Source organism: Malania oleifera, chromosome 10 (assembly GCF_029873635.1).
Source record: "Malania oleifera isolate guangnan ecotype guangnan chromosome 10, ASM2987363v1, whole genome shotgun sequence".
Taxonomy (NCBI): domain Eukaryota; kingdom Viridiplantae; phylum Streptophyta; class Magnoliopsida; order Santalales; family Ximeniaceae; genus Malania; species Malania oleifera.
The window spans coordinates 29,679,274-29,704,225 of NC_080426.1; the positions used below are offsets into that span (position 1 = coordinate 29,679,274).

The 24,952-nt window shown below is 35.2% G+C and overlaps 2 protein-coding genes across 4 annotated transcripts; both read left to right on the plus strand.

The window, feature by feature from the left end:
• The first annotated feature begins 606 nt into the window (after positions 1 to 606).
• LOC131166310 (calcium-dependent protein kinase 1-like) lies at positions 607 to 8,112 on the plus strand. 2 transcript variants are annotated; one of them, XM_058124746.1, is made up of 8 exons: positions 632 to 1,270; positions 1,404 to 2,322; positions 5,773 to 5,916; positions 6,050 to 6,202; positions 6,625 to 6,740; positions 6,951 to 7,118; positions 7,365 to 7,589; positions 7,718 to 8,112. In XM_058124746.1, the coding sequence occupies exons 2-8, from the start codon at positions 1,527 to 1,529 to the stop codon at positions 7,835 to 7,837; spliced, it is 1,722 nt and encodes a 573-aa protein (XP_057980729.1). In that variant the 5' UTR covers positions 632 to 1,270; positions 1,404 to 1,526; the 3' UTR covers positions 7,838 to 8,112. The 2 variants fall into 2 exon arrangements, with proteins under 2 accessions (XP_057980730.1, XP_057980729.1); XM_058124747.1 differs by having other exon boundaries at positions 607 to 2,322.
• Positions 8,113 to 11,973: 3,861 nt separating this feature from the next.
• Positions 11,974 to 23,423, plus strand: LOC131166312 (nuclear pore complex protein NUP1). 2 transcript variants are annotated; one of them, XM_058124749.1, is made up of 9 exons: positions 11,974 to 12,392; positions 13,060 to 13,106; positions 15,045 to 15,148; positions 15,870 to 16,080; positions 16,213 to 16,515; positions 16,610 to 16,702; positions 16,894 to 17,646; positions 18,339 to 18,820; positions 21,395 to 23,423. In XM_058124749.1, the coding sequence occupies exons 1-9, from the start codon at positions 12,152 to 12,154 to the stop codon at positions 22,932 to 22,934; spliced, it is 3,774 nt and encodes a 1,257-aa protein (XP_057980732.1). In that variant the 5' UTR covers positions 11,974 to 12,151; the 3' UTR covers positions 22,935 to 23,423. The 2 variants fall into 2 exon arrangements, with proteins under 2 accessions (XP_057980732.1, XP_057980731.1); XM_058124748.1 differs by having other exon boundaries at positions 11,985 to 12,392; positions 15,036 to 15,148.
• The last annotated feature ends 1,529 nt before the right edge of the window (positions 23,424 to 24,952 follow it).

Here is a 24,952-nt window from a genome sequence, read left to right on the forward strand (position 1 = left end):
AACCCCATTTATAGGCACTTCCATAAGTTAGTCTTATTGGTTGTAGCGTTTAGCTGAAAGAATTTGATATGATATTATTCATAGTAAATGTTGCCTTCTTTTGTCTTTAACTTTTTTATCTAGCGCTACTTTGATTTAGATTAGTTTCCAATATAATGATATTTTAAAATAGAAATAGTAACTGTTATTTAAAGATAATTGTCATATTATACATCTAAAATAGAAAAACAACACCGCGAAAAATATATAATATAACATATATATATATATATATATATATATATATATATATAGGTAACTTGGATGTTTGCTATAATCATGCTTGCTTCATTAATTTAGATTGGTAACAAAAAAAAGTTTCTTATATTGTCAAAATCACACGTATTTTTAATTAGAAATGCTCACTTGAAATTATCTAATAAATAAATTGATGAGGTTATGAGTCACGGTGACAACTACAAATTTTGGTTGACCTATTTAAAATAAAATTCAAAAGTAATTAATGTAGCACTTTTAAAGATTGGAATAAGCAAAATTAAATTAAAATAACCCAAAATTAGAACAGGGGGAAGTGTAATTAAGCACCTCCCCAAAAAGAAAAAAAACAGGGCACAACGGGAAATGCAAAGCTCCCTTCATGAACAGGGTCGAAGGGAAATCCTCAAATCCTGCGATTTGGGCATCCGACCGCACGCGTTTTCATAAATGGACCGAAACACGAAAACCCGCTTTTCATTGGAGTCGGTTGAAACAAGGGCTAAACCCAAAGACCACCCTCCTCCTCCTTTCTTCTCGCAATCCAATCATCTCTGACCTTCTCCGGCAATTCCTATGTTCGTCGCTTCAAGTCCTCTTAATTCCACTCAGTCTCGCCTTCTTCAATTTCATGTCTTTATATTTTCATTCAATTTCTGGGGGAGGATCTAGTATTCTTGAAGTTCACGTAGAAAGAGTGCAATCTAACAGTCTTTCAGCATTGACGCTTTCTCTGTAATTGTTTTTATTATTGTTATTATTTAGATATATTCGGGACAGCCTGTTTCTTGTTTAGGCCGTTGTGCTGATAGTAGGTTGGGTCATCAAAGAGGTTTTGACCTTCTGGGGTTTTTCTGAACTGGGGTTTGATTTTTCTGGTCTGGGTTCTTCTTCTGGGCGATTATTTCTCATGGGTAGACTATGCTGTTCATTTTAAGATCTTGGATAATCGCTGAGCAGATTAGTTGACCTTCAGAGATGTTCTTTATTGAAAGATTTTCAGAAACTTTGCTCGGTATGACTTGAATTATTCGTTCTGTTTTGGCATCAATTACAGCCCATTTTTAAGCTTTTTGGAGTTTTTGTTCTCTGCGTTTGAAACAAGTTTGGATAAAAAAATTAAGAAGTTTGACTTGTGCCCAGAATAGAGTTCGTGGTCTGAGCATCAGATCTTGCTGGTTCTGTCAATTCCATCAACAGATTGCAGTAGATATTTGATGTTAACTTTAACAGGAGAGGGAGTATTTAGAAGGGATTGAGCGGTGAATCAGATGGGGAATACTTGTGCAGGACCAAGCATTTCTAAGAATGGTTTCTTCCAATCTGTGTCTGCTGCAATGTGGCGATCCCGATCGCCGGACCCCTCGGTTTCATTTGCTAATGGAGAAAGCGTCACTGAGGCACAGATGAATGGTAAAGAAGCTGAATCGCATTTACCAGTCCAAGATAAACCTCCAGAACAACTCACGATTCCAAAAACAGAAATTAAAACGGAAGAAGGGGTGAAACCCAAAAAACCCGATCATTTAAAGAGGGTGTCCAGTGCAGGGCTTCGGACAGATTCGGTGTTGCAAACTGAAACAGGCAGTATCAAGGAATTATTCAATTTTGGGAAGAAACTAGGACAGGGACAGTTTGGGACAACGTTTCTTTGCGTTGAGAAAGCCACAGGGAAAGAGTATGCTTGCAAATCTATAGCAAAGAGGAAGTTGATTACAGATGAGGATGTAGAGGATGTGAGAAGGGAAATTCAGATAATGCACCACTTGGCAGGGCACCCAAATGTTATATCCATCAAAGGGGCTTATGAGGATGCCATTGCAGTTCATGTTGTGATGGAGTTGTGTGCTGGAGGTGAGCTCTTCGATCGGATTGTTCAACGCGGCCACTATACTGAGAGAAAGGCGGCTGAGCTGACTAGGACTATAGTTGGGGTTGTGGAAGCTTGTCATTCTCTCGAGGTCATGCATCGGGACCTTAAGCCCGAGAATTTTCTTTTTATCAGCCAGGAGGAGGATTCACCCCTCAAAACAATTGACTTTGGATTATCTGTTTTCTTCAAACCAGGTAAAACAAAACAGAGTTCTTTTTGTATCTATAGAAATACTCAATAGACTGCTCTTATACGTGTTCCTTGATCATCAATGCAGTTAAGATTTAATCATTTGAAATTTGGGGAATAGCTGTCAATGGAGCTTCATGACAGAAACTTGGTATACATAAGCATTTGCAATCAATATACAGCTTGGATATATTATTTCCAAATATGTGATAGCTCATTTAATATTTGCAGTAGTCTCGCATCATCAGTATGGTAAAAATCGGTTTTACCATATCTCTTCCAACCACATTCAATTAGTCAAAACATGGTAGCTAGAGAAAATTTGCTGTTCAATGTTAACTTTTGTTTACAAGAAAGGTTCATAAATTTTATTTATTAAGTAGGTTACAAGAATGTCAGCAGTATAGGCCTTAGAATGTGTGGGAAATGCTTAGATTGACTGTAACTCATTGTTTGATTAGTATTCTTACTTTTTACATGATTTTCTATATTTATGTGGAGTTTATATGAATTTTATGCCATATTCATATATAAAAATAGCAATTGTGCTGCCTAGTTGGGTTGTAAAGTACATATGTGTCTGTGTGCGTGTGCATGCATGTGTAAGTGATTCTACTCACCACATATGAGACCCATAAGCATGATCTCATCTTAAAGAACCATGTGGTGGGCAATCCTAGGGTTATTGCACATGACTCAAACCCAGGCATCCCAGCTGGAATGCACTGTCCCTGATATCAAGCTACAAAGGCCTGGATAAACTATGACATCATTTTTCATTCCAAGAATCATTTCCTATATTGTAGTATCATATAAGAAATGTAATGGGTTTTGTTTATTATTTTTATGCCATTTTGTGAGCATGTCTTTGCCGTGCGTTGTCTTTGTATCTTGAAAGTAGCAATAATTGAAAATTATTGGCTTCTAGGCTTCCAAGTTCCAAGTAAATTGACCTTGCAATAGCATAAGTAGCTCTCATGCAACCATTTATGGATTTGAAGACCTATAAATGAATGGTGCATTGCTTCTTGAACTAGCATTGAGAAATGGCATGCACACAAAATTTCTCTGGTATTTCACTAAAGAGAAGTGTCGTCTTTCTTCAGTTTATGTGCATATAAGCTGCCTGGGTTTCCAACTTAAACCTAAGTGGTAGGTAAACCAGTAGAATTGCCATCCTTTAGTCCCAAGAGTCTCCATGCTAGGTACCATGCATGCAACAGTGCCTCAAATCTCTGTTTCCTACTTGAAACCTTGTAGATTTTATGATCTCTTTATCTTAAGATCAGTTCATCAATCTTTCATGAGATTGTGCGAAATTTAAAATTCTCAATTTATGAAATAGTTTGTGATATCAAAAGTGTATCCCTCTGCCAATGCTGAAGTGAGAAGTTTAAGAGAAGTAATAATGAATAAGTGTATTCTTGTCAACTATTTCAATTTTAAAGGAAAGAATTGTTATTTATTATTTTTCATACAAAAGGAGGTTATTCTTCATTAATAAATAATAATATTGCCGGTTATGTTCATATATTCCTTGCCATTAATATTATTGCTTAATTTGAAAGCTACTTCAGTAAAATAGTAAATTGTAACAGTTAAGAATTACATCTTGTTAACTTTTTTGGATATCAGTTTATTTTATTTTCACAATGAGTCATCTAACTTGTTTAGATGGTCAAATTGTTTTCCTTACAGATCATTGTATTTATATGTTGGAGAATGATGTAAGCTTGAAATTTTGGATGTTACCTTTTCATAATTAAAGTTTTTATATAGGCCTCATCATTCTAAATATGTGAATTGTGTGGTACGGTTGTTCCTCAAAATAAGTTTGTCAGTTATTCAATACTTGTTATTTACTCATCGACAAAGCATGATATTCACCAGTACAGTCGTTGGCATATGAGATTATTGTTTCAAGTATAACATGTATATTCATGTGCTAAAATTAATTCCAGTTAATTAGATGTAACCCCGCATGTTTATAACTTTTTATCAGATAGATTTGGAATGTTGAAAATAATAACCTTCTGGGGATCTTGGTAGCTAAAAATTTTTGTTATCAAAGTCAATTAGTTAGGTTCTCTGGTGAAATATTTTTTGTATTTAATGGGCCCATCTACAGTATGACTCAGTCTTATTTAGTACAAATATTTATCATTTTATCCACTAAAATGGTTGCTTTCAATTATCCCACTGCGTCTATGGTGCTGGCCATTTAAATTTTGTTTGAATTATATATATAGTTGTTCCAATCAATTGGGGTTTATAACTAGTTTTCTCTTTGATATTGTATGGTCCTATATCCAAATGGAACTTGGAGAAGTAAATGACCTTGAAAAATAATGCTTCACGTGGTTTATGCACGGTTCACTCTTTTTGCAACTTAAAAATTGGGTGCTTTCCTTTTCATGTAAAAATGTTTGTGTTTCATGAATTGGCCTAGAGTACACTGGATTCCAATCTATAAATGGCCCAATTGTTCCAACTTCCAGTATGCACAACCACCTGGTTCTTTATGGTTTTTTGCCAGTAATGACGGTTATTATATATCAAGAATAGGCTTTTGTTGTTGTCATTTATAAGTATTGTGGACTATTAATATTTTATCTTTTACTTCTTTTAAAGCATTTTATTGACCTGTTTTGACTGTTTGGGTTTTGTCAAAACCCATTAGGGATTTAAGTTCATAACATGTCCATTTATTATTGGGTTAAGTTTGATTGGTGGTTTATAACCTGCTAGGGATTTACAGAGATATCTCTGTTTTAGTGTTGCTTAGGATCTTTTTATCTGTTCTGTTTGTGTCATGGTTTATGACCTGGCTGAATTACTATTTAGTGTCTGTACTTGCAATCATCGTTGACATTATAGTAGAAAGTCTTGTGCCCAAGTAATATATGTTTGCTTTTTAACTTTCTGTGTCATTACAACGTTTGATTCTTTTTGATCGAATATTATAAGCAAGGGCCAAGGCAACAAATTCACCAGAGGAAGACCAAGATGGAAGAAATTTGGTTGAGAGGGTTTGAACTTGTAGAGAGTTGAACAATAGATGCATCAGTAAGAAAGAGTGATTTGATTGAGGCAGAGGGAACTATTAGGAAAGAGGAAGGTTAAAGAAAACAGGAATTGAGTTGGTAAAAAAATATTCAGTTCAATAGAGAAAAAGGAATCTGCAGAGTGATTGCATATAGATAGGGTTAATGGTGAGTTGAAATTTTTGTTGTTGTCATTGTCATTGTCAATGTTTTTCGTGGTGGTAGTGGAGTTATTACGGCAAGGCATTTATGAACTTACAGGATGCATGTGTTTGCACGTGCACGCAAACATTCATGTGTGCGCATGTGGTGTTGCTTAAATGGGTCTACTCTCTGTGCCCTCTTTAGTGTTTAGTGTCTCTGTGGGTCTCTCTCTTTAGTGTTTCTAATCAGGAACTTATCTCTTTTCAGGTGAAAAATTCTCTGATGTGGTTGGCAGCCCGTATTATGTTGCACCCGAAGTTCTGCGAAAAAGATATGGTCCTGAAGTAGATGTCTGGAGTGCTGGGGTGATCCTTTACATCCTCTTAAGTGGAGTGCCTCCTTTTTGGGCTGGTTAGAAATTTTGGAATCTATTGATGAAAATTATTTCTGCCTTGTCTTTATATGTCTAGATGTTATATTTTCTGATTATGATCATCTTTCCCCCTTTTTCTTGTTCTTCCTTTCCCTTTTCATGATCATATAGAAACTGAGCAAGGGATTTTTGAAGAAGTGCTGCGTGGTGATCTTGATTTCTCATCACACCCATGGCCTAGTATCTCAGAAAGTGCAAAAGATTTAGTGAGAGGAATGCTTGCTCGAGACCCCAGAAAGCGGCTATCTGCACATCAAGTCTTGTGTGAGTGATTTCATTATTGATTATGGCTTTTAATGATCCTTGATTCATGGTTGGGATCTGGTTAGTGGAATTCAGCTCCTCTTTTAACGCTTGGGGTGCTAAAATGGGCCATTGGTCTGTCCCACCCATTCTGGAATTCGTTTGGGGTCATTGCAAAGAAAGATGTAGATCCTGGTGGCTCATAGTATTGTGTGTCTGTAATTTAAAAGCTTTCCCTTATGTTTTAGTTTGTGATGTAGTTAGATGCCCTATGTTTTGCTTGAAATCTCAACTACCTTGTTTTCTGGTTCTTCAGGGCCAGACAGGTTGGATGTGCCTGTGTTCTTGTTGTCGCCATCACTGCTCTCATTTTATTCTATCATAAAATGGTTTCAGGCAGGATATTTTGCTACATTAATGACATGCATTTAAATTATTTGCAGGCCATCCTTGGGTTCAGGTTGATGGTGTCGCTCCAGACAAACCTCTTGATTCTGCAGTTCTAAGTCGCATGAAGCAATTTTCTGCCATGAACAAGCTTAAGAAAATGGCTCTGAGAGTATGTGTCTATTTGCACTGAACATGATCCAAAAGGCTGTGTGAAAGCTTCTCGCTATTAAAACATCAGAAAGCTCAATTTTTGAAGTCAATACATGGATTATTTGTCTAGACAGTTTTCTTTTGCTGCTGCTTTTTTGTTGTAGAAAATTGAGTTACTTTTGTTTTTTAAATGCATAAGAATATTCATGTCCATGTGTCTTTTTTGCAGGTCATTGCAGAGAGCCTATCTGAGGAAGAAATAGCTGGCCTAAAAGAAATTTTCAAGATGATTGACACAGACAACAGTGGCCAAATCACTTTTGAAGAACTAAAAGCTGGGTTGAAAAGCTTTGGTGCTAATCTTAAGGAGTCTGAAATTTATGATCTCATGCACGCTGTATGTATCAGATCAAATATCTCCCTTTTTCGCAAAGTTATACTGGCTAAGATTTAGTATTGATTATACCGCTCTAAATATGTTAGAATAAGAAGTTAAGAACATGGATTTATGGAGAACGTTGCATCTTTAGAGAAAACTTGTGTGTTTAATGACAGAATTGTTCCAACCCCACTGTTGATGTTATGTCTGATTTAATGAGAGCATTCTCAAAACTAAAGTGAATATGAATGTCCCCAATTGCAGGCGGATATTGATAACAGTGGAACGATCGATTATGGGGAGTTCATAGCTGCAACGCTACATTTAAACAAAATTGAGAGACAGGACCATCTATTTGCGGCTTTCTCCTACTTCGATAAGGATGGAAGTGGCTATATCACACCAGATGAGCTCCAGCAAGCCTGTGAGGAGTTTGGCCTCGAGGATGTCCGCATTGAGGAAATGATCCAAGAAGTTGATCAGGACAATGTAAGTAAATTTTGATGTTCGAGCGGCCTCACTGTCACCTTTTGATGCCCCTTTTGATGTTCCACATTTGAACATCTTGATTTCTTGAACATGTGAGGTTATATTGTCTTTTGCACTGAAATTTTCAGGATGGACGCATCGACTACAATGAGTTTGTCGCCATGATGCAGAAAGGAAATGCTGGTGTTGGTAAGAAAGGTCTGCAGAACAGTTTCCGCATCGGGTTTCTGGAGGCTGTAAAACTTTAACAGCATGCGCAATGGCGAAGCTGTTGTTATGCATCATTTCTTTCTTCTTTTGTTATGATTTTAAATTTTTTATTTTTTTGGGGTTCTGAGTCCAGGCTAACTGTATAGTAAGGAAGGAGTGCGAGTGCTCATCTGAGCCATCTATTGGCATTTTCAGTTTATGCTTAATTAAGTATAGTTCACTCTCTGATCTTATTTTTAGTCATCTCTGTATTTTAGACTGGATCTCTGGAATTCCATAAACGTTAAATCAGTAATTTTGCATGTCCAAGAAAGAATTGTTGATGAAAGTCTACCAAACATAGATGCAACGAACTAAATTTCAATTCAACTGGAGGAGAGCTGCTGTGGCTTTGTGCATATTTTTCCCTTCAGATCAGCACAATCTATTGCAATGCACTGGTTATACTTTGTAATTCTTTTTTCAATTTTTGTGTGGGATTTTCAAGCAAAGAACTTTTCATTTTTAATTTTGTTTGGTTCTCTTTTACTCGATGTTTGGTAGGCTAGAATGGAATAACTTAAAAGTGGAGTAGAATGAGAAATTGTATGCAAGTGTGTAGATTCAGAGTAATTTCATCTTATTCTATTCTATCAAACAAGTCATTACAATATAATTAATGAATCTTCATGAACTTTAAGTAACGAATTAATAGAAAAAAAAAAAACTCCACAATCATTCAAACAGCTAGAAATTGCAATTATACAGAAAGATTATTAAAAGATTTTGAATACTTTATTTTTTGTGAGATTGATGCAATTTAATTAATGGGAACAAATTTTGTTTTGGGTTGAAATTATTTTTATGTATCAAATATTAAAAAGTATGATATGTCTATATATATATATATATATATATATATATATATATATATATATATATATAATGTGTGTGTGTGTGTGTATTTTCCGCGACTAAAAATGGGTCATAATTATTTTTGAAAAACATAATTATAGGGTTGCAAAGGATGGTGAGGGGAAATGTGATGAAAAGGGGCTTGACATTGTTGACTAAAGAGGGAGAAATCATGTGAAAAATGAGGAAAGAGTAGGAGGATCATGGAATAGGTGGAGAAACCAGAAAGATGAATTAGGAATTAAACAGATTAGAATGAAGACAAAGGGTGAGAAAATGGTAGCCAGTCATTTACTTTTAATAGAAAAAAATTAAAATAAAAAAAATCTCTTTAAAACCTAGTTTTTTTTAATAAAAAAAAATATCTATACCCTTTTTTCTAAAATTTTTTAATCTTTTATTTTTCTAAAAGCAATTTTCACGCATCTCGATATTTATAAAATAATCTCTGTTAAAATAAGATAAATTTTTTTTTTTTGAAAAAAGTTTGAAACATGTGCATATGGGTTCTAATGCTCCTATGACAATGACAATGCCATTTACAAACACGTGTGACGTGTAATAGAATTTTCACTTTAAAAAATGAATTCACATGTGAATTTTCGCTTTGCGACATCATAAGTGTGCATAATAATTATTTAGATTTATATTAAAAAATAAGAAAAATGTTCGGTGCGATACTGTCGATTAATCAAAGTGAAAATTGAAAATTTTTTTTTAACCATAAGATTTTGTAATTAGAAAAAGTCATCGTATGACATCCTGCTTCATAAAATTGCACAATTCAAATGTGTTATAGACAAGTTATGATCATAATCTTTTAAATCATATATTTTTGGTGGATTAAATTAAATATAATTTATTTAAATATGATCTCTAAAATTGAAAGAATCATCGTAGATGTGATACTTCTAAAATTTTATAAAATTTAGTAAAACATGTTTGTATTTGAAATCTTACCCATTGACATTTTTATTTATTTATTTTTATTACGTTGGGTTCCTTTCATCCCCATCACCACGAGCGGACACTCCCCTTTGGGGCACACAACCTGACGGGATTGACGAGAGAGACTAATCCCACGCCTGCACACATGACGCCGTCCACACATGCAGGGGTAAATCGCGGATGTGCACTCGGAATGACAGGATTCGAACTCTCAACCTCTCCGTTAAGCGGCCTGCGAGACTCCGTCCTTACCACCCGAGCTTATGCCTAGGGGCACAAAAAAATTTTACCCATTGACATTTTTTGTTCTATTTGGGGTAAACTTTTAAAAATAATTAAGAGTTATGAAAAAAAATATTTTCAAATTAATTGCCCCCTAATTTTATCAATTTCATGCCTTATTAAGTAATAATTATTCCCTCCAAAAAAATTTGAAAAATCAATTTTTCACTAAGGATAAATTAAGACTATACCTAAAAATACATCACCAATTTATTATTCCATTTATCTGTAATTTTTTCTCTTTTGTCGATTTAAAGACAAATAATAAAAAACATTTCATTTGGTTTTTTTTAGTTTACTTTATAATTTAATATTTATTATATTTTAGAGTATATGAATGTGACATATTATGAAACTTAAATAATTAAGTATTGAATGATGCAACTCATTAATGCACAAAGCGCCTGTACACAACTAAAATAAAATTTAATTTTTATCATAGAATGTGACTTGCTATGACGTACATTCGCTATTATGAAGTAAGTTATTAAAGTGTATTTTAACATTTAATCAGATTTTAAAATTTATGATGATCGTAAGTTTGACTCGAATCGATAACCATGGGTCAAAAACTAACCAGCATTCAAAATTTTAATTAATTATATAAAATATAATGTAATTTTCTAATTTTTTTTCTCTCTTGGTTTGAAGAAGGGCCTCAAAATTTGGTTATGTTGGGTACAAATTTCTTTGATAAAAATATTCCAATGAATTATTTCAGGATTAAGATCGATCTTTACTTTTTTCCTTTATTGAATTGACCCCAGAAGTATGCTCTACTTTGGATTTGTGCACGCCCGAGATCCTCCTTCAGAAAGCATAAAATTTCTCGAAGTCGATTCAATGAACATGCTAGCTTATAACGGAATTTGTGCTAGACTAAAGAAGATACAATTTAATTGCATATTTACTCTTTAAGCTGCACTCGTAATAAGAAATACAAGTATGTTTTAGAAATACAATAAAAATTTTAGAAATGTAAATAACAGTTATTTTTTGTATGTTTTTTTATTATTACAATTAAAATGTAATAAGAAATGAATTGAGATTTCCAAGATAAGATTTAGAAATAATTATTCCTTAGTGATTACTTATTAGGTCTTATAAAAAATTTCACATTATTATTTATTTTACAGTATCAACATATTTGTTCACATAGAATTTTTTGAAAGTATTTTATTCCTAGTAATAGATATCCTATTAATTAAACTTAGGGTAAGAATTCTAGTTTGAAAATGACATCACGAGCAAATGTATGGACGACGTGTGTATTTATTTTTTCTTTTAGTACAAAAAAACTCAGAATTAAGTGCATGTACATTTAGGATCTGTTTGGATCAAAGATTTTATCTGAGAAAAGAAAATGAAAGGAAAATAAGTAGAAAATTCATTATTTTATATTTTCTTTTTTTATTAATATAATTAAAAATAAAAATTTATTTTAATATGATTAAAAATTAAGAAAAAGCTAAACATTAATGATTTGTAAAATCGAATTTTTTTTATGGATTTGATAATTTTTTTTTCTAGATAATCTAATACGAAAATATAGATTCTTTGATTATTTTAAAAAGTTAAAGTTTAAATATATATAATAAATTAACGAGCAAACATATTATTCAACACATGATTAAAATTTGGTTTATCTTAAATTGTAATCATTCTAGATTTTTTTATTTTTATTAATAGGAAATTAATCAAAATAATGTAAATTTTTTTCTCTCCCAAACAAAATCCATCCATAATCCAATAAGCTCTATTCATTGAACTGTCAGAAATTTAAAGCAATGCCTAGATGCACACTCTTTGACAGTCGAGGACTTCGTGTCGAGAACGTTAAGTGACAGCACAGGCGTGACAGTCGAATCAGGGCAACTCATCTCACAGAAATATTCACTTTTTTACTTTGACCCGCCGCAATTGAGCGGTCCTCGATGCACGATGTTTATACATGCCTGCTTGTTACTTTTCCGAAATCACAGTGAGAGAACTCTAGCTCCCCTCAAGATAACTAAAAATATTCAAAAAATACGGTCCCCTCAGATATACGAATACGTACATATCATCTCTCTCTCTCTCTCTCTCTCTCTCTCTCTCTCTCACAACACTCGTTTTTTTAATCTCTCTCTCTCTCTCTGCAATAAAAACCCTAATTTGCACTGTCTTTACCTTTTTTCTCTCATTTGTGCTTCGTTTTTTCCACACTGAATCTGAGAGCTGTAGCGTTCATGGCGACGGCGGCTGAAGGAGGTGCAGGGGGCAAGTTCCGTAAGAGGCCTTCCCGGCGTACCCATACGACGCCGTATGACCGACCCCCAACCGCTCTCCGCCCCATCGGCAACGGTAGTTGGATTTCGAAGCTTGTTGATCCCGCCTCCAAACTCATCACTTCCGGCGCTAATCGCCTATTCTCCTCCGTCTTCCGCAAGCGCCTTCCTGCGCCTCCCCTTGCTCTTCCTCCCGCCCAAGGTTTTGTTTTTCTCTTTAATCTTTTTGTTGTTCCCACTTCTGCCTTTTTTGATTTCGTTGGTTTTTGAAATTATCTTTCTTAATATTTTTTTTTTGGGTTTTAGGTTCACCTTTTGGGGTTTGATTTTGGGGATTAGGGTTTCTTTGTGCTGGATTCGGGTTTTTTGTTTACTTTAGGGTTTTATTGGTAGGGAATTACATATGCAAGCAACTGGAGGATGGATGTTCATTCTGTTGATTGGATTTGAGAATGTTTGGGAACTTGGGAAACACTTGATACAAACTAAGAAGTTGAATGCGCCATTTTGCTTTTTTTTGCCCTTTTCTTGCTAGGGTTTGAGTGTGGTGATTGTCTGCCCAGTAATTTCTTGCTCTGATTCTTATGAGAATGATGGGTTTAGCTCTACTAACATTTTAACTGGCTTTCTAACTTCTGAGTGATTAGTTCACCATGTTTAGACTTCTATATTATAATATTATTTTATTGGATTTAACATAATTACTTACTCAAACTATTGGATATTTGAAGTTAAACACAAATGATAGATAAAACTATCGCATAAGATTCCTATGATTAACTGTATTCCACTAATAGTTCTACTTCTAGCTATGCACTGTTGATTATTTTTAATATATCTCACACCGCACTTATTCAACATGTGATCAGAGACAAACCAGGATTCAAGGGACAACCGGCAGGAGGCAATTACAACTGTAAGTGTGAACAATTTGCTTTTAGTTCTTGAATGAAAACGGCTGTCATTTTGTAAGTGGTTTTAGATATATCTCTTATATTATTAATTTCGTTACTTGCTAATTAGTTCTAATTATAGTTTATATTCTAGTGAGGGATGCAGTAGCACAGAGCTGCAAACACAAGGTCATTAAAACTGCTGGTTCTTGTAGTTTTACATTTTCATATTGAAATTACTTTAATTCTTTTTCTTTTTCTTCTTTGAGAAATTTGAGTTGAGTTAAGATGTCCCATGATAACATACTTTATCTTGATGAAGTTCTTAGCCTAATAACTAATTTTCTTCTGATTTATATCTTTTATTTTTGGAAACACGCCATTTTGATGAACCACCAAACATGAAGTGTTGGAACAGAATCTAATATTTCACGGAATAGCATTCTGTGTTTGTTGGACATTCTTTTATACCACTTTCTTTCTTAAGAAAACTCAGTTTACTAGCAAAAAGTAGTCTTGAATATAATTTTCACTGGGACCCAGCTTATTTTCTGTGATTTTCTTCAAATAGACTTGGCAAAATTTTTTTGTAAGATAGTAAAGTTATGCAGGGTCCCTATTTTTGCTTCATAGATGGGCATGGTCGCAAATTGTAAGGAACTGTAGCACTAGTAAGATGAGATTGCATTTAGCTAAAGAAAAATAGAGTGAGGAAGTGGATTAGAGAAGAGTATTTACAAGAATAAACCCCTGAATTTCTAAGGCCTAAGCTCTGCAACACCCCAACCCCCTCTGCGAGAAGAACTGAAGAAGGAAATCCGGTGAAAAAAATTAACAAAAGAAGATTCATATATGTTCTTCTGGTTTCTTATCTCTAAGATTTTGAAATAAAAAAAGAGTAGAAATTCCAAGAAAGGGCTTACTGTCAAAAGAGCTAGTAATAGGAGCACTACGCAGGCCATAGAAGTTATTAAAAAAAATGAGGAAAAGCTATCAAAGGAACACAAGTGTACTGGAATGATTGTACTGTTACGCAATTTTTGGATTCATAAATTAGATAGTTTGTATTTATATTTACTCGGAAAAAAAGTCAAGTTTGGAAAGTAATTCTTTAGTGGTCCATCATATCTTGCACTTGTTTGGCGTGGTACTTGCGTGCCTTTGGTTGGAGTGACTTATTATTTTGTTTCTTTGAATAAAGGCTGGGATTAGAATTATGTGCTTTGGATTTGAGAGGGCATGTACTAAAATTGCTTTCAAAACCAAGGACACATTTGGAGAGTGTCTGACACATGTTAGAAAGTATTGTTGCTTGTTGGGAATGTTTGTGCTATCCTTGTGTTAGCACTAATGTGTGTGTGTGTGTGTGTGTGTTTTTTTTTTTCCCCCGGTTAAATAATATGGGTCTGAAGTATAAATTTGGATCTAAATAATTTGATGCAACCAATGCTTTATATGCTATTATATGATTGTTGACGAAATAGTCAAATTTGATGTCTGGGAGTATTGAGTTCTTTATTTTGGATTGACCAGAAAATAAGAATAAAAAACAATCACACTATTTCTTAGTGTTGATTTAATTGTGAGTTTAAAAATTTAACTTCTTTGACATGGAAAGAGAGATGAAGGTAGAGTTTCAGTTACGCTCTGTGAGCACAGTTCTTAACAACCGTGGTTGTGTCAACTGATTGATTTATTGTTAGAAAGATAATGAGAAGTTGCAACAATCTTCTGAATTTTTGTTGAGGGTGACACAAGTGTTGGTTCAATTTTGTGATTCAGGTCTTGATAATGCTTTTTTCTCTATGACAATTTACTTTAGTGTGTTAACACCCATAAGTTATATTCCTTATCAATATCATTTGTTTGGATGATGCAGTCTTATTATGTTCTTTTTTCGTTGTCATACTGTGGTCTATAAGGCTGAAACATGTGCATATTTGGCTGTAAAGGATCCTCAGGTACAAGAAGCAGCCATTATTGAATATAGCAATGCAAGTAAAAGTTCTGATGGTGGCAGCTTTGCTGAGCTTGAGCAAATTTTAAAGCTGAAAACCTTTACTAGGTAAGTAGCAGCTGGATTGTATTTTTATTGGATTAACGTGAATGGTAGGACTGATATTTAGGGCAATTTTGTGTACCTGTATGCATATATTCTCTGCATGGTTGTTATTTTGCTTTTTCTCTGGATGGGAAGCCTTCTACTTTGGCCTCATGGCTTTAATCACAATGAGAAACTGAGTCTCTACTAGATGGTTACCACAAGGTTCATGCTATTTCTGATGCGGTGTTGATTTACTATTCTGTTGTGTGTAAATTCTTAACTCTTCTTCTGGTGATGACTTTATTAGTTGTGAAGTGTGAACTCCTGATCCCACCTGCCATTAAATGGAAAACTTAGTGAGTGCACATTTGCTTGAATAGCATTAGGTTTCCTATTTTGCTTTTCTACCTGCTCAATCATTATGGATATTTAGTCATGGATACTTAGGCCAGCACATGCCTAATAATTCAATTGGCTGTTCTATTTAGATGCCTATAATGAGTTATTTTCCATGTTTTACGAGCTTTTAACTCCAGTGATGTATGGGTTTCCTGTATGTATATCAAATTGAGGGATTTAACAGCCTGCAGGTTCATTTGTGGTGATTAGGCAGTCTTAATTTAATGTTCTTAATCGCTAATTTCTGCAAGATTTTGCTTTTTGCCAATATGTAGGCCAAAGGTAAGTGGCATTTTTAAACTTGGTCATTTAATGAATATAATGAACCTTGGTTGCTATGCAGATCTGAGATTGATCATCTAACAGAACTCTTGCGTGCAAGAACCCAAGATTTACCTGTTGGGGAGTCGGAGAAAAGGCCTGAAGCCAATTGTTCAAATCTCGTAGCTGATCATGACAGACAGCAGAATTTTGCACATAATCCAGTGCATGAAAATGGGATTCAGAGCCATAAATTTTTTGGAGCTACTTCAACACCTGTTGTCAGTCCAAGAGTAGGATAACTTGCTCATTCTTTAATTCTTTAAATTTACACTTTTGAGTGATTGTGCATGTTATTTCATCAGAATAATTACGGAGATACACTCTAGGGCTTATTTTCACATTTATTAGCTGGAAATATTTAGGTTTCCGAAGAGGATGTTGCTTCGCCTGCAGAGCTTGCAAAAGCTTACATGGGCAGTAGGCCTTCAAAAGTTTCACCCTCAATGTTGGGTTTCCGCAGTCAAGCATTCAAGGAAGAGGGAACTTTGCCAAGTAATCCAGTATTTACTCCAAAGCCATCCATTACGTCACTTGTACAAAGATCCTCACTCTGCAATGGGATTCCCGATAACAGTTTTAGGACTCTTCGATCTCGAGGCAGATCTGCAATATACAGTATGGCTCGTACACCATATTCCAGAGCTCCTCCGATTGTGGCTCAGAAGGTTTGTGGGCTGGGAGATATATATATGAATATAGATATATTCCTTCTTGTTATCTCTCTGATTCAAAATTTTATTTACTTCTACTTGTATCCAGGGTACTGGATCCACAATTGATGGTTACGGAGGACCCTCATCATCATCTCGGAGTACCTGGGACCAGAATGGAATTCTAGAGTCTAAGCAAGTGGTATATGTTGTGGAGATGCTCTTCCTCTCTTTCTTTGTTTCTGTCTCCGTCTCTGTCTCTGTGTGTGCAAGTGATACATGCTGTGGGGACTCTATGTGCATGTGTGTGTGCATGCACACGCCCACTTTCATATGTTTTTTTGAGTAACCCTTCATAATCATATTACTGGATTTAATTCTTTTTGCTAGCAGGCTCTAAAGCGGAGAAGTTCAGTTTTAGATGAAGATGTTGGGTCTGTTGGTCCCATCCGTAGAATTCGTCAGAAACCTAATCTATTGTCTGCTAAAGGTTTGAGCTTACCATCTTCAGGCACTCCTCTTTCTCGTCGAGGAACAGGTGCTGGTTCTGATGCCACTCAACTATCGGTGTCTGTGGCACCAAAGTCACTCATAGTGGATGAATCCAAGCATAAAACTTCAAAAGTTCTGGCAGAATATGGTGATAACAGCGTTCCTGGTACAAATTTTTCATCTGTTCCTTCTCAGTCCAGTGAGACGGCTGCGAAAATATTGCAGCATCTTGATAAGTTGGTCTCTCCTTTGAAGGAGAAATTGCCAGAGCTGAAGCAAGCTGCTGCAAGGGAGAAATCTCCAGCTAAGTTAACCACAGCTATGTTGCACGGACAGGCTCTGAGAAGCCTGGAGAATGTAGAGACACCGAAGTTTCTGCAGAATATTCAAGATGACAACAGGAAATCTGATAGTCACATTGCCTCTTTGCCTTATGTTCGTGATTTTACTTCGCAAAAGCAAGACAAAGTTGAATCAAATGGTCCAATGAAGACTGTAGCATCTCGAGATAGGGTGGCTCCTGTGATGCAAGATTTAGATACGACATTTTCAATTGAAGATACTGTGCCTATTCAAACTGCAGATTCTGCTACTATGAAATTTATTGCTGATCCATCAAAAAAGAAACGGTCTTTCCAGATGAGTGCGCATGAGGTACGAGATGTATGCTTGTCTAGATGACTGCCTGAAAAGAGTTTGTAGGTTCCCTATAAGCTGCCGTTCTCCTTGTTGTCTTTGAGCCTTGCATTGGTTAATTTATTTGCTTTTTGATTGTAAACATAATTTGAAGTTTTGATGGTGATATATTTACGAGATTATAGGGTATTTTTCTGTCCATTTTATGAGTGGTGTACCAAATGTATTTTAGATTATCCTGGTGGCGATTTGGTTCGTCCTTTTAACTTCATTTCAAATGTGAAGGTTGACATATTCTGGAGATGGTAAGGGTCCTTCATTTCACTTTTATGCAATATATATGGAATGCATTCTAGATTTTCCTAGTGACTATCCCTTCTTATAGTATGAAAATGGAGGTCTAATCCTGATTAAAACTTTTTGGTTATCATGAAGAAGTTGGGAAGTATTAAGAATTTATTTTGAGTCACCAGTGTCATATATCAGAATGAGGCATCATGTGACTATTCTTTTGTGAATTCTAATGGTTCTAATTGATGTTAGTGGTGGGTTGAAATTCCTGTTTCCACTCTTTCCTCTACAATGGAGGGGCCAGCGAAGATGGCATTAGCTGCGATCTCATATAAAATGTCTACTCTATTCAATTTTTGCTCGCATGTTCCATTTCTGTTGCTTTCAGATGAGTTATGGTTTTGGTTCTTCCTCTGCAGGATTATCTGGACTTGGATGATGATGATGGCTATGGTGCTGCATCTGTTCAGTTAGCTGAAGGGAAAGAAAAAATGGATTCTAATGTGGTGGAAAACAAAGTTGCAGCTGAAGCTGTTGAAGTTGAGAAGCCTTCAGCTTTTTCTGAAGTTAAGCTTCCTACAAATTCTGTATCGAATAGAAGAACTGATCTAGAAACTTCTGATGTGCCTGTGGTTGCTGAAAAGAATACTGGGTTTACCTTTGCTTTGACTACTGCGCCCAGTGCAACTGTCCAGTCAACTTTTCTCACTCCAAAATCAACCTCAACAGTTGATCCTCCTGTTCCTCCAAAGGAATTAAATGTCGTTCCTTTGTTGTTTGGCAATGGCTCTAAAAATGTCGATAAAATCTCACCATTTACATTTTCTGCCTCTTCTGTCAATGAATCTTCAGGCTTGAAATCTGGTGCATGCTCAAATCCAAGTATAGAAAGCTCAAGCAGGTCAGCATTCACTCTTTGATACTTGTCTTAAAGTTTTGTACCAATTTTTTTTTTGTGGATAATGTGGATATCATGATAATAATTTAATTGTTTTTACATTGTTATAAAACAAGTATTATATGTAAGGGGGCAATCGTCAGGCCATTTGGAGAATACAGAGCCAAAATTATCCCAATCCACAACTTCAGAGCAATGCATGGTTATCAAAAATTTAAAATAAGAAGTCTTAGACCAGAAATCTGCAAAAAACAAAAATTCAGCTGTGAACTTTCTAATTTACGTGTTGACTCATTTTTTTTTCCCCAAAGCACACCAGACAAGACAGGTTTCCCTAGGGCAGGGGCACGCCTTTAAGTTAACTATTTTCAATTATCTCCAACTGTGAGATGTTTTGAAAAGCATTAAAGGTGGTTTTAGCAAGAGGTAGGGTTGCACTGCAAATTTTACTTGCTCTTAGCTTGTTGAATTAATTTGTAAGTAACTCAACTATCCTAGCTAGTTGATTGCTAGAAATTTTATACAGAAGCTTTGTTCTAGGCTGAACTTCAAATCCAATCCATTTCATTCTTGATAGGACCTTCCAGGATTTTGAAGAAAAAGGATTTCAAATTTTATTCCCTTCATCCAATGCTTGTATGCCACATTAATTTTTTTTGTCCGGTCTTTGTACTATATTAAAATTACTGATGTCCTATTGCTATGTCATTCAGAAACATCACTTCATGATCAGTGATTTAACTTAATTTACAGACATGTCAAATTTTATGAAGTGCTCATGTTGGGTATGTATAGTGGATATGGGTTTGAACATTCTTTTTTTCAGACATATAGAATAATAGGCTAGAGCAAGTGAGGCTACCTTTTTTTAGCTCATAATATACTTTCAAATCTGTTATTGTGTTTCACTGGCATTTGACTATGGGGAAAAGTACCGGTATCAGGGTAGACTATGTGACTATTTAGTATTTTTTTTTTTTTTTTGTCATCTAAAGGTCTGTGTAAACATCATAGTTGAGATTTGAGAGCTTATGAATTGTATTAATTTTGGGCTCCATAAAATTTTATGGTGTTATACTCCGATTTCATTCATATTCAGTACTCCCTTCAGCCATTGTAATAAGTATGGGCCTTTGGGTTGGAAGTGATGGAATTGTCAAGGGTGGGGGGAACCAATAGACGCATAGGAAATACTGGGATAGGTTGCCCAGACTGTCTGACATCAACACATCATATATATGGATCCTTTTGCATTATTTTTCGTGATTTGTCATGTATAGTTTGTGGGTTCTTTGTTATTGATGGTGCAACTTGAAATATATTTTTTGGAGCGCCATGGAAGCCAAACTAATAAAATTAAATATTTTTTCTAAATTAGAAACCATTATGTTATCCTTGTATAGATATCAAAATTTCATTTCACTTCTCGTGCTACTTCTAATGATCTAGCCTGAAAATATCATATTTACTTATTTCTGGTCATGTTGAAGTGGGGTACCATAGACATGTAAATAAGTTCCAACGTTCTAGAGGTCCATTATCCCCTTGTTCTTCATGAATCTCTGTTCTCTGCCCATGCTTGCTATACTACCCTACCCTCTCTTACCACATATTGGAGATGGCAATCTTTTTGAATTTGACACAGAAATCCTTTATTTGTAATGTTACACTGGGGACCTTTGTTCTTAATACAGATGGCAACATTGTGCTTAATTGTTTGGAATTTGTACCTTTTCAAAACTTAACCTGGTTGCCAATAGGGCTCATAACGTGTATGCTTTGACATTATGGGAAGAGTTTGAATTGATGGTGCTTTAGCATGTTAATAAAGTGTGCAGGATTGTAGTTGACACCTGCTTTCAAAAATTTGCCTGCATTGGGGAATTTTTTTGAGGGGTTTGGGGTTGTTATTTATATTATAGGCAGAGCTAACCTTCCATATGGCCTGTTATAGACTTTGAATTTTAGAAAACCTAAAGAAAAGGATTTGAATCATCACTTGAGGTAAGAATTGGTTTGACGTCAGATTGACGGTGTTTATGATACGAGAAAAGTGTAAACAAACTAGAACTGGAGTTGTGGAGAATGCTCTGTGTTTAGTTAGAGTTTCTTTGATGTAGATTTTATTTTCTTGATAATGTTCTAATGGAAATTTGTGTGAAATTTTTCTTGTAAGTCCAAGAATATTTTTTCTTTACATTCTAGGAATTGAGAACAGAAAAGGGTTATTGCAATTTTCAATCTCTGCTGGAATGCATCCAAGTGTTATTAGTTTTAGAAATGTGTGAGTGGAATGGACAACATAAAATCCGTATCAGTGCAACCAGAGTCATCAGTAATTGGCTCATCTGAGGGATAACTAAAGAAATTAAATTTAAAATATGGATTTTTGTTGTCAAAGTTTATATACTCTTGGGTTCCTTATTTATTTATTTATTTTAAAAAAGAACAATAATCAAAGACAAGAAAGGGATGAGGGAAAAAAAGAAAAGCAAAATAATGAGGGCTCTTTGTTTTGTATTCGTACTGTTATTTTTTTACTCCTATTTACTGTTATTCCCCTTGCTCTGTTTGCAGCTTTGCCAGTGGTGCCATCGGTGCTGTTCCCCCAAAACCTGAATCTGATAAAGGTGAGGGTAAGAGATTGCAGAAAGATGTTGAATTATTTAGAAAGCCAGATCCTGCACCTTTGTTTGTGGCATCAACGTCATCCCCTCCGCTTGCTGTGTCAACAGCAACAGCAACATCAACGTCAACGTCAACATCAACATCAAACAGAGGCATTTTTTCCTTTGGTGTTAATGCCGTCAATCCAAGTTTAAATAATGGGTCTCTTTCTTCAAGTCCTTCCATATTTTCTTCTCAAACTCTATCTCTAGGTTCAAATGGTTCTCCAAGCCAGATTTTCTCTAGTAGCACTCCATTTACTGCTGTATCCACTGGCACAACAGCCATTGCTACCAGTGTTGCACCATCTGCCATTGATGCCTCCAGTAGCGCCCTCTCTACATCATCTGCTGCTCCTTCATTTCCATCAGCGCCCATCTTCAATTTTGGACCTTCTGTGGCTCCAGCTCTGGTTTCACCTGTACTGGCCGCTTCTGGGGGAGAAACTGCGGGTGAAACCAAGAAAACGCAGGAAACCACTACTTTTGGGGGCACATCTACAATTTCAAGCACAGGAAGCAGCGCATTTGGATTTGGTGCTTCCGTCCCCTCATCAACTGCTAAGAACCAACCTCAGGGTTCTACTCTTTTTGGCATTGGCAGTGGATCTTTGGCTACTTCTCAGGTATCTTCTTCTGGAACTGGGGTAGCATCATTTTCTCAGAGCACACCCATTCAGTTTGGTTCATCTGCACCATCTCCAATATTTGGGTCAACTGGGCCTGCACCATTTAGTTCTAGCAGTTCTTTGTTTGGTTCTACTGCTGCTACTAGCTTTGGGTCGAGCTCTTTAGCATCTGCTTCAGAACCCAACTCCATTGGTTCTGGTAGTGGTACTGGTTCTGGCGTATTTGGTTCTAGTTGGCAATCCAACAAATCCCCCATCTTTGGCTCCACGTTTAATTCAACATCTTCAACTGAGTTTTCCTTTGGATCCTCAGCTTCTGTTCCTGTTTCCAGCAGTGCATCAATGTTTTTTGGTTCATCAACAGGTTCCTCCTCAGGTTCATTATTCTCATTTACTTCAGCTGCTGCCACCGCTGCTTCATCATCTCTCTCCCCATCTCAACCTGTGTTTGGTAACAGTAATTCTGTCTTTGCATTTGGTTTGGCTCCCTCTGTCAACAATGATCAGATGAATACGGAAGACAGCATGGCCGAGGACAACGTACAGGTATCCACACCAGCAGTTCCAGCATTTGGTCAACCACCTGTGTCCCCCCCATCTGGCTTTGTGTTCGGTTCATCAGCAGCTCCTTCTGCAGCACCTAGTCCCTTCCAATTTGGTGGCCAACAGAATCAATCCACTCCTCCAAACCCATCTCCTTTTCAAGCATCTGGCAGCCTGGATTTTAATGCTGGCGGGAGCTTCTCATTAGGCACTGGTGGTGGCACAGACAAGTCTAGCAGGAAGATGATTAGAGTGAAACACAAGCAGCGAAGGAAGTGAAAAGAAAAAAGGCATCAAGTATCGCGTTGATTCGTTTCCTCTGGTGAAGGAAGTGAAAAAAGGGAAAGGCATCAAGTATCACGTTGATTTCTTTCCTCTGGTGGAGGATCGCATACATGGGATGGATGTGCAAATTTTTTTTTACGGTGAGAGATTCATGGCGGAAATTTGCTGTTTCTCTTTGTCAGTTTGAATTTCTTGGTACTGGCAAAGGTAAATCAGCCTCTTTAGGCTGTGCAAATCTGGTCTTTTGTTTAGTCCTTCACAAATTTTTTTTTTTCAGCAAAAAATCAGTCTTGTTGAATTGCAGGCATAAAATGTCACAATTTTGAATGTCTTTGTAGTGAATTCAAGAACATTTGCACTGAGTAGTTGTATTACTAGTGCATGGGGCATTGGGTGTTGGGCACTTCTGCCCTCTAAACCTGTCTTTGTGTACTCCTTTGTGTAACATAGTAAAGAATGGGTATGATGATTTGTTTAAGGAAATTTATATGTGGATTGCTGCTATGTCTGATCATTCTCACCCTGTGTTCGCCAGAGATCTCCTTTCTGCAGAGGTCTCTTGCATCTCGCCGCAACTGGCTTTTCTAAGCAAGTAAAATTTGTATGATAGATACACAGCATTTTTTTTTCTCAATTTGCAAAAAACCACAGAAAATTGAGGAGTTATTATCGGAGACATCTTGATATTAGCAAAAGGACAATTTAGTATTTAATACCACAAAATGACAACGATTTTTTTAAATATCATTTTTGGCTTGAAAAACTTTGAATAATGGACACTCTATAAGAATGTAATTGTTTATAAAAATGATACTATTTAAAAGTCAGTGATTGTATTGCTATGAAAAAAAGAAGTAAATGATGGCATAAAAATTGATGTCATTTCCACAAACCTGCTCTAGATAGAAAATAATTATTTATAAATCTCATCATGATAATGCTTATTGTTATATTATTTCATTTTGTTTGAAATAATATAAGCTTTAACAATTATATTGCTGTACATACAACAATTATTTCATTCTTGAACTTATTTTAGTCCTGCAAAACATAACTTGTTTTCCTATATAAAAAGTAAGAAATTATATTGAGGAGAAGACAAAAAAAATATAACAAGTACGTTTTAAAAAATCCTTAAGCCGGAAAAAATGAAAATGATATTGCCAACCATCACATTGAAGATTAAACAAAAAAAAAAGCAATACTTTAAAATGACTATATCGAATTCTATGTCAAAACATGAAGGATGACATTCTATTCCTCGAGAAAAATTAGTTAAACATGACTTTGAAATAAGACAAATGTCCTTTATTCCTCTAAGTATTTTTGCAAATTTAATTTTAAAAATATAATTGTCCTCAATCTTTTATAATTTAGTCCTTACTTTCTTTCTTTCAAATCACTCATTTGGGTTGCATTTTATAAAAATAAACTATAGAAATGAAAATAGTAAAATCCTTTAGTTTTTATTTCTATAATTATTTAAATAGTGTAAAAATGAACAAAAGGTATCGACCTCCCCTTTTGTTTGGTAATAAATACAGTGGTCTCTTTAAGGTTTCAAAAATTTTAGGAATCCCTTGTGAAGTTTTAAAAATTTTAAGAATCTACACTAAGATTTGTCAAAAAAAAAAAAAAAAAATACAAGGGAAGATTTTTATTGTTTTAGTAAATCTTAAGAAAGATTTATTACATTTTTTAAACTTCAAGAGAGTTTATAAAAATTTCAAAACTTCAAAAGAGGTATTCACCTTTTCCTTTCCATTAAAAAAAAAGAACTTCTTTTATTTTCTCTCCATTATCAAACACGGTATAAATGTAACTTAAAATGGAAATGATAAGCATCTGTTTGGTATGTTCCTGTTGTCTGTTTTATATTTCTGTTTCTTCATAATGAAAAAATAGATTATAAAAATACATTTGTTTATGTTGTCAGTTTTCTATTTTTGTTAGCAGTTTTCAACCGTTTGATAAAAAAGTGAATCAAATTTTATGATTTTTAGTTGTTTTGA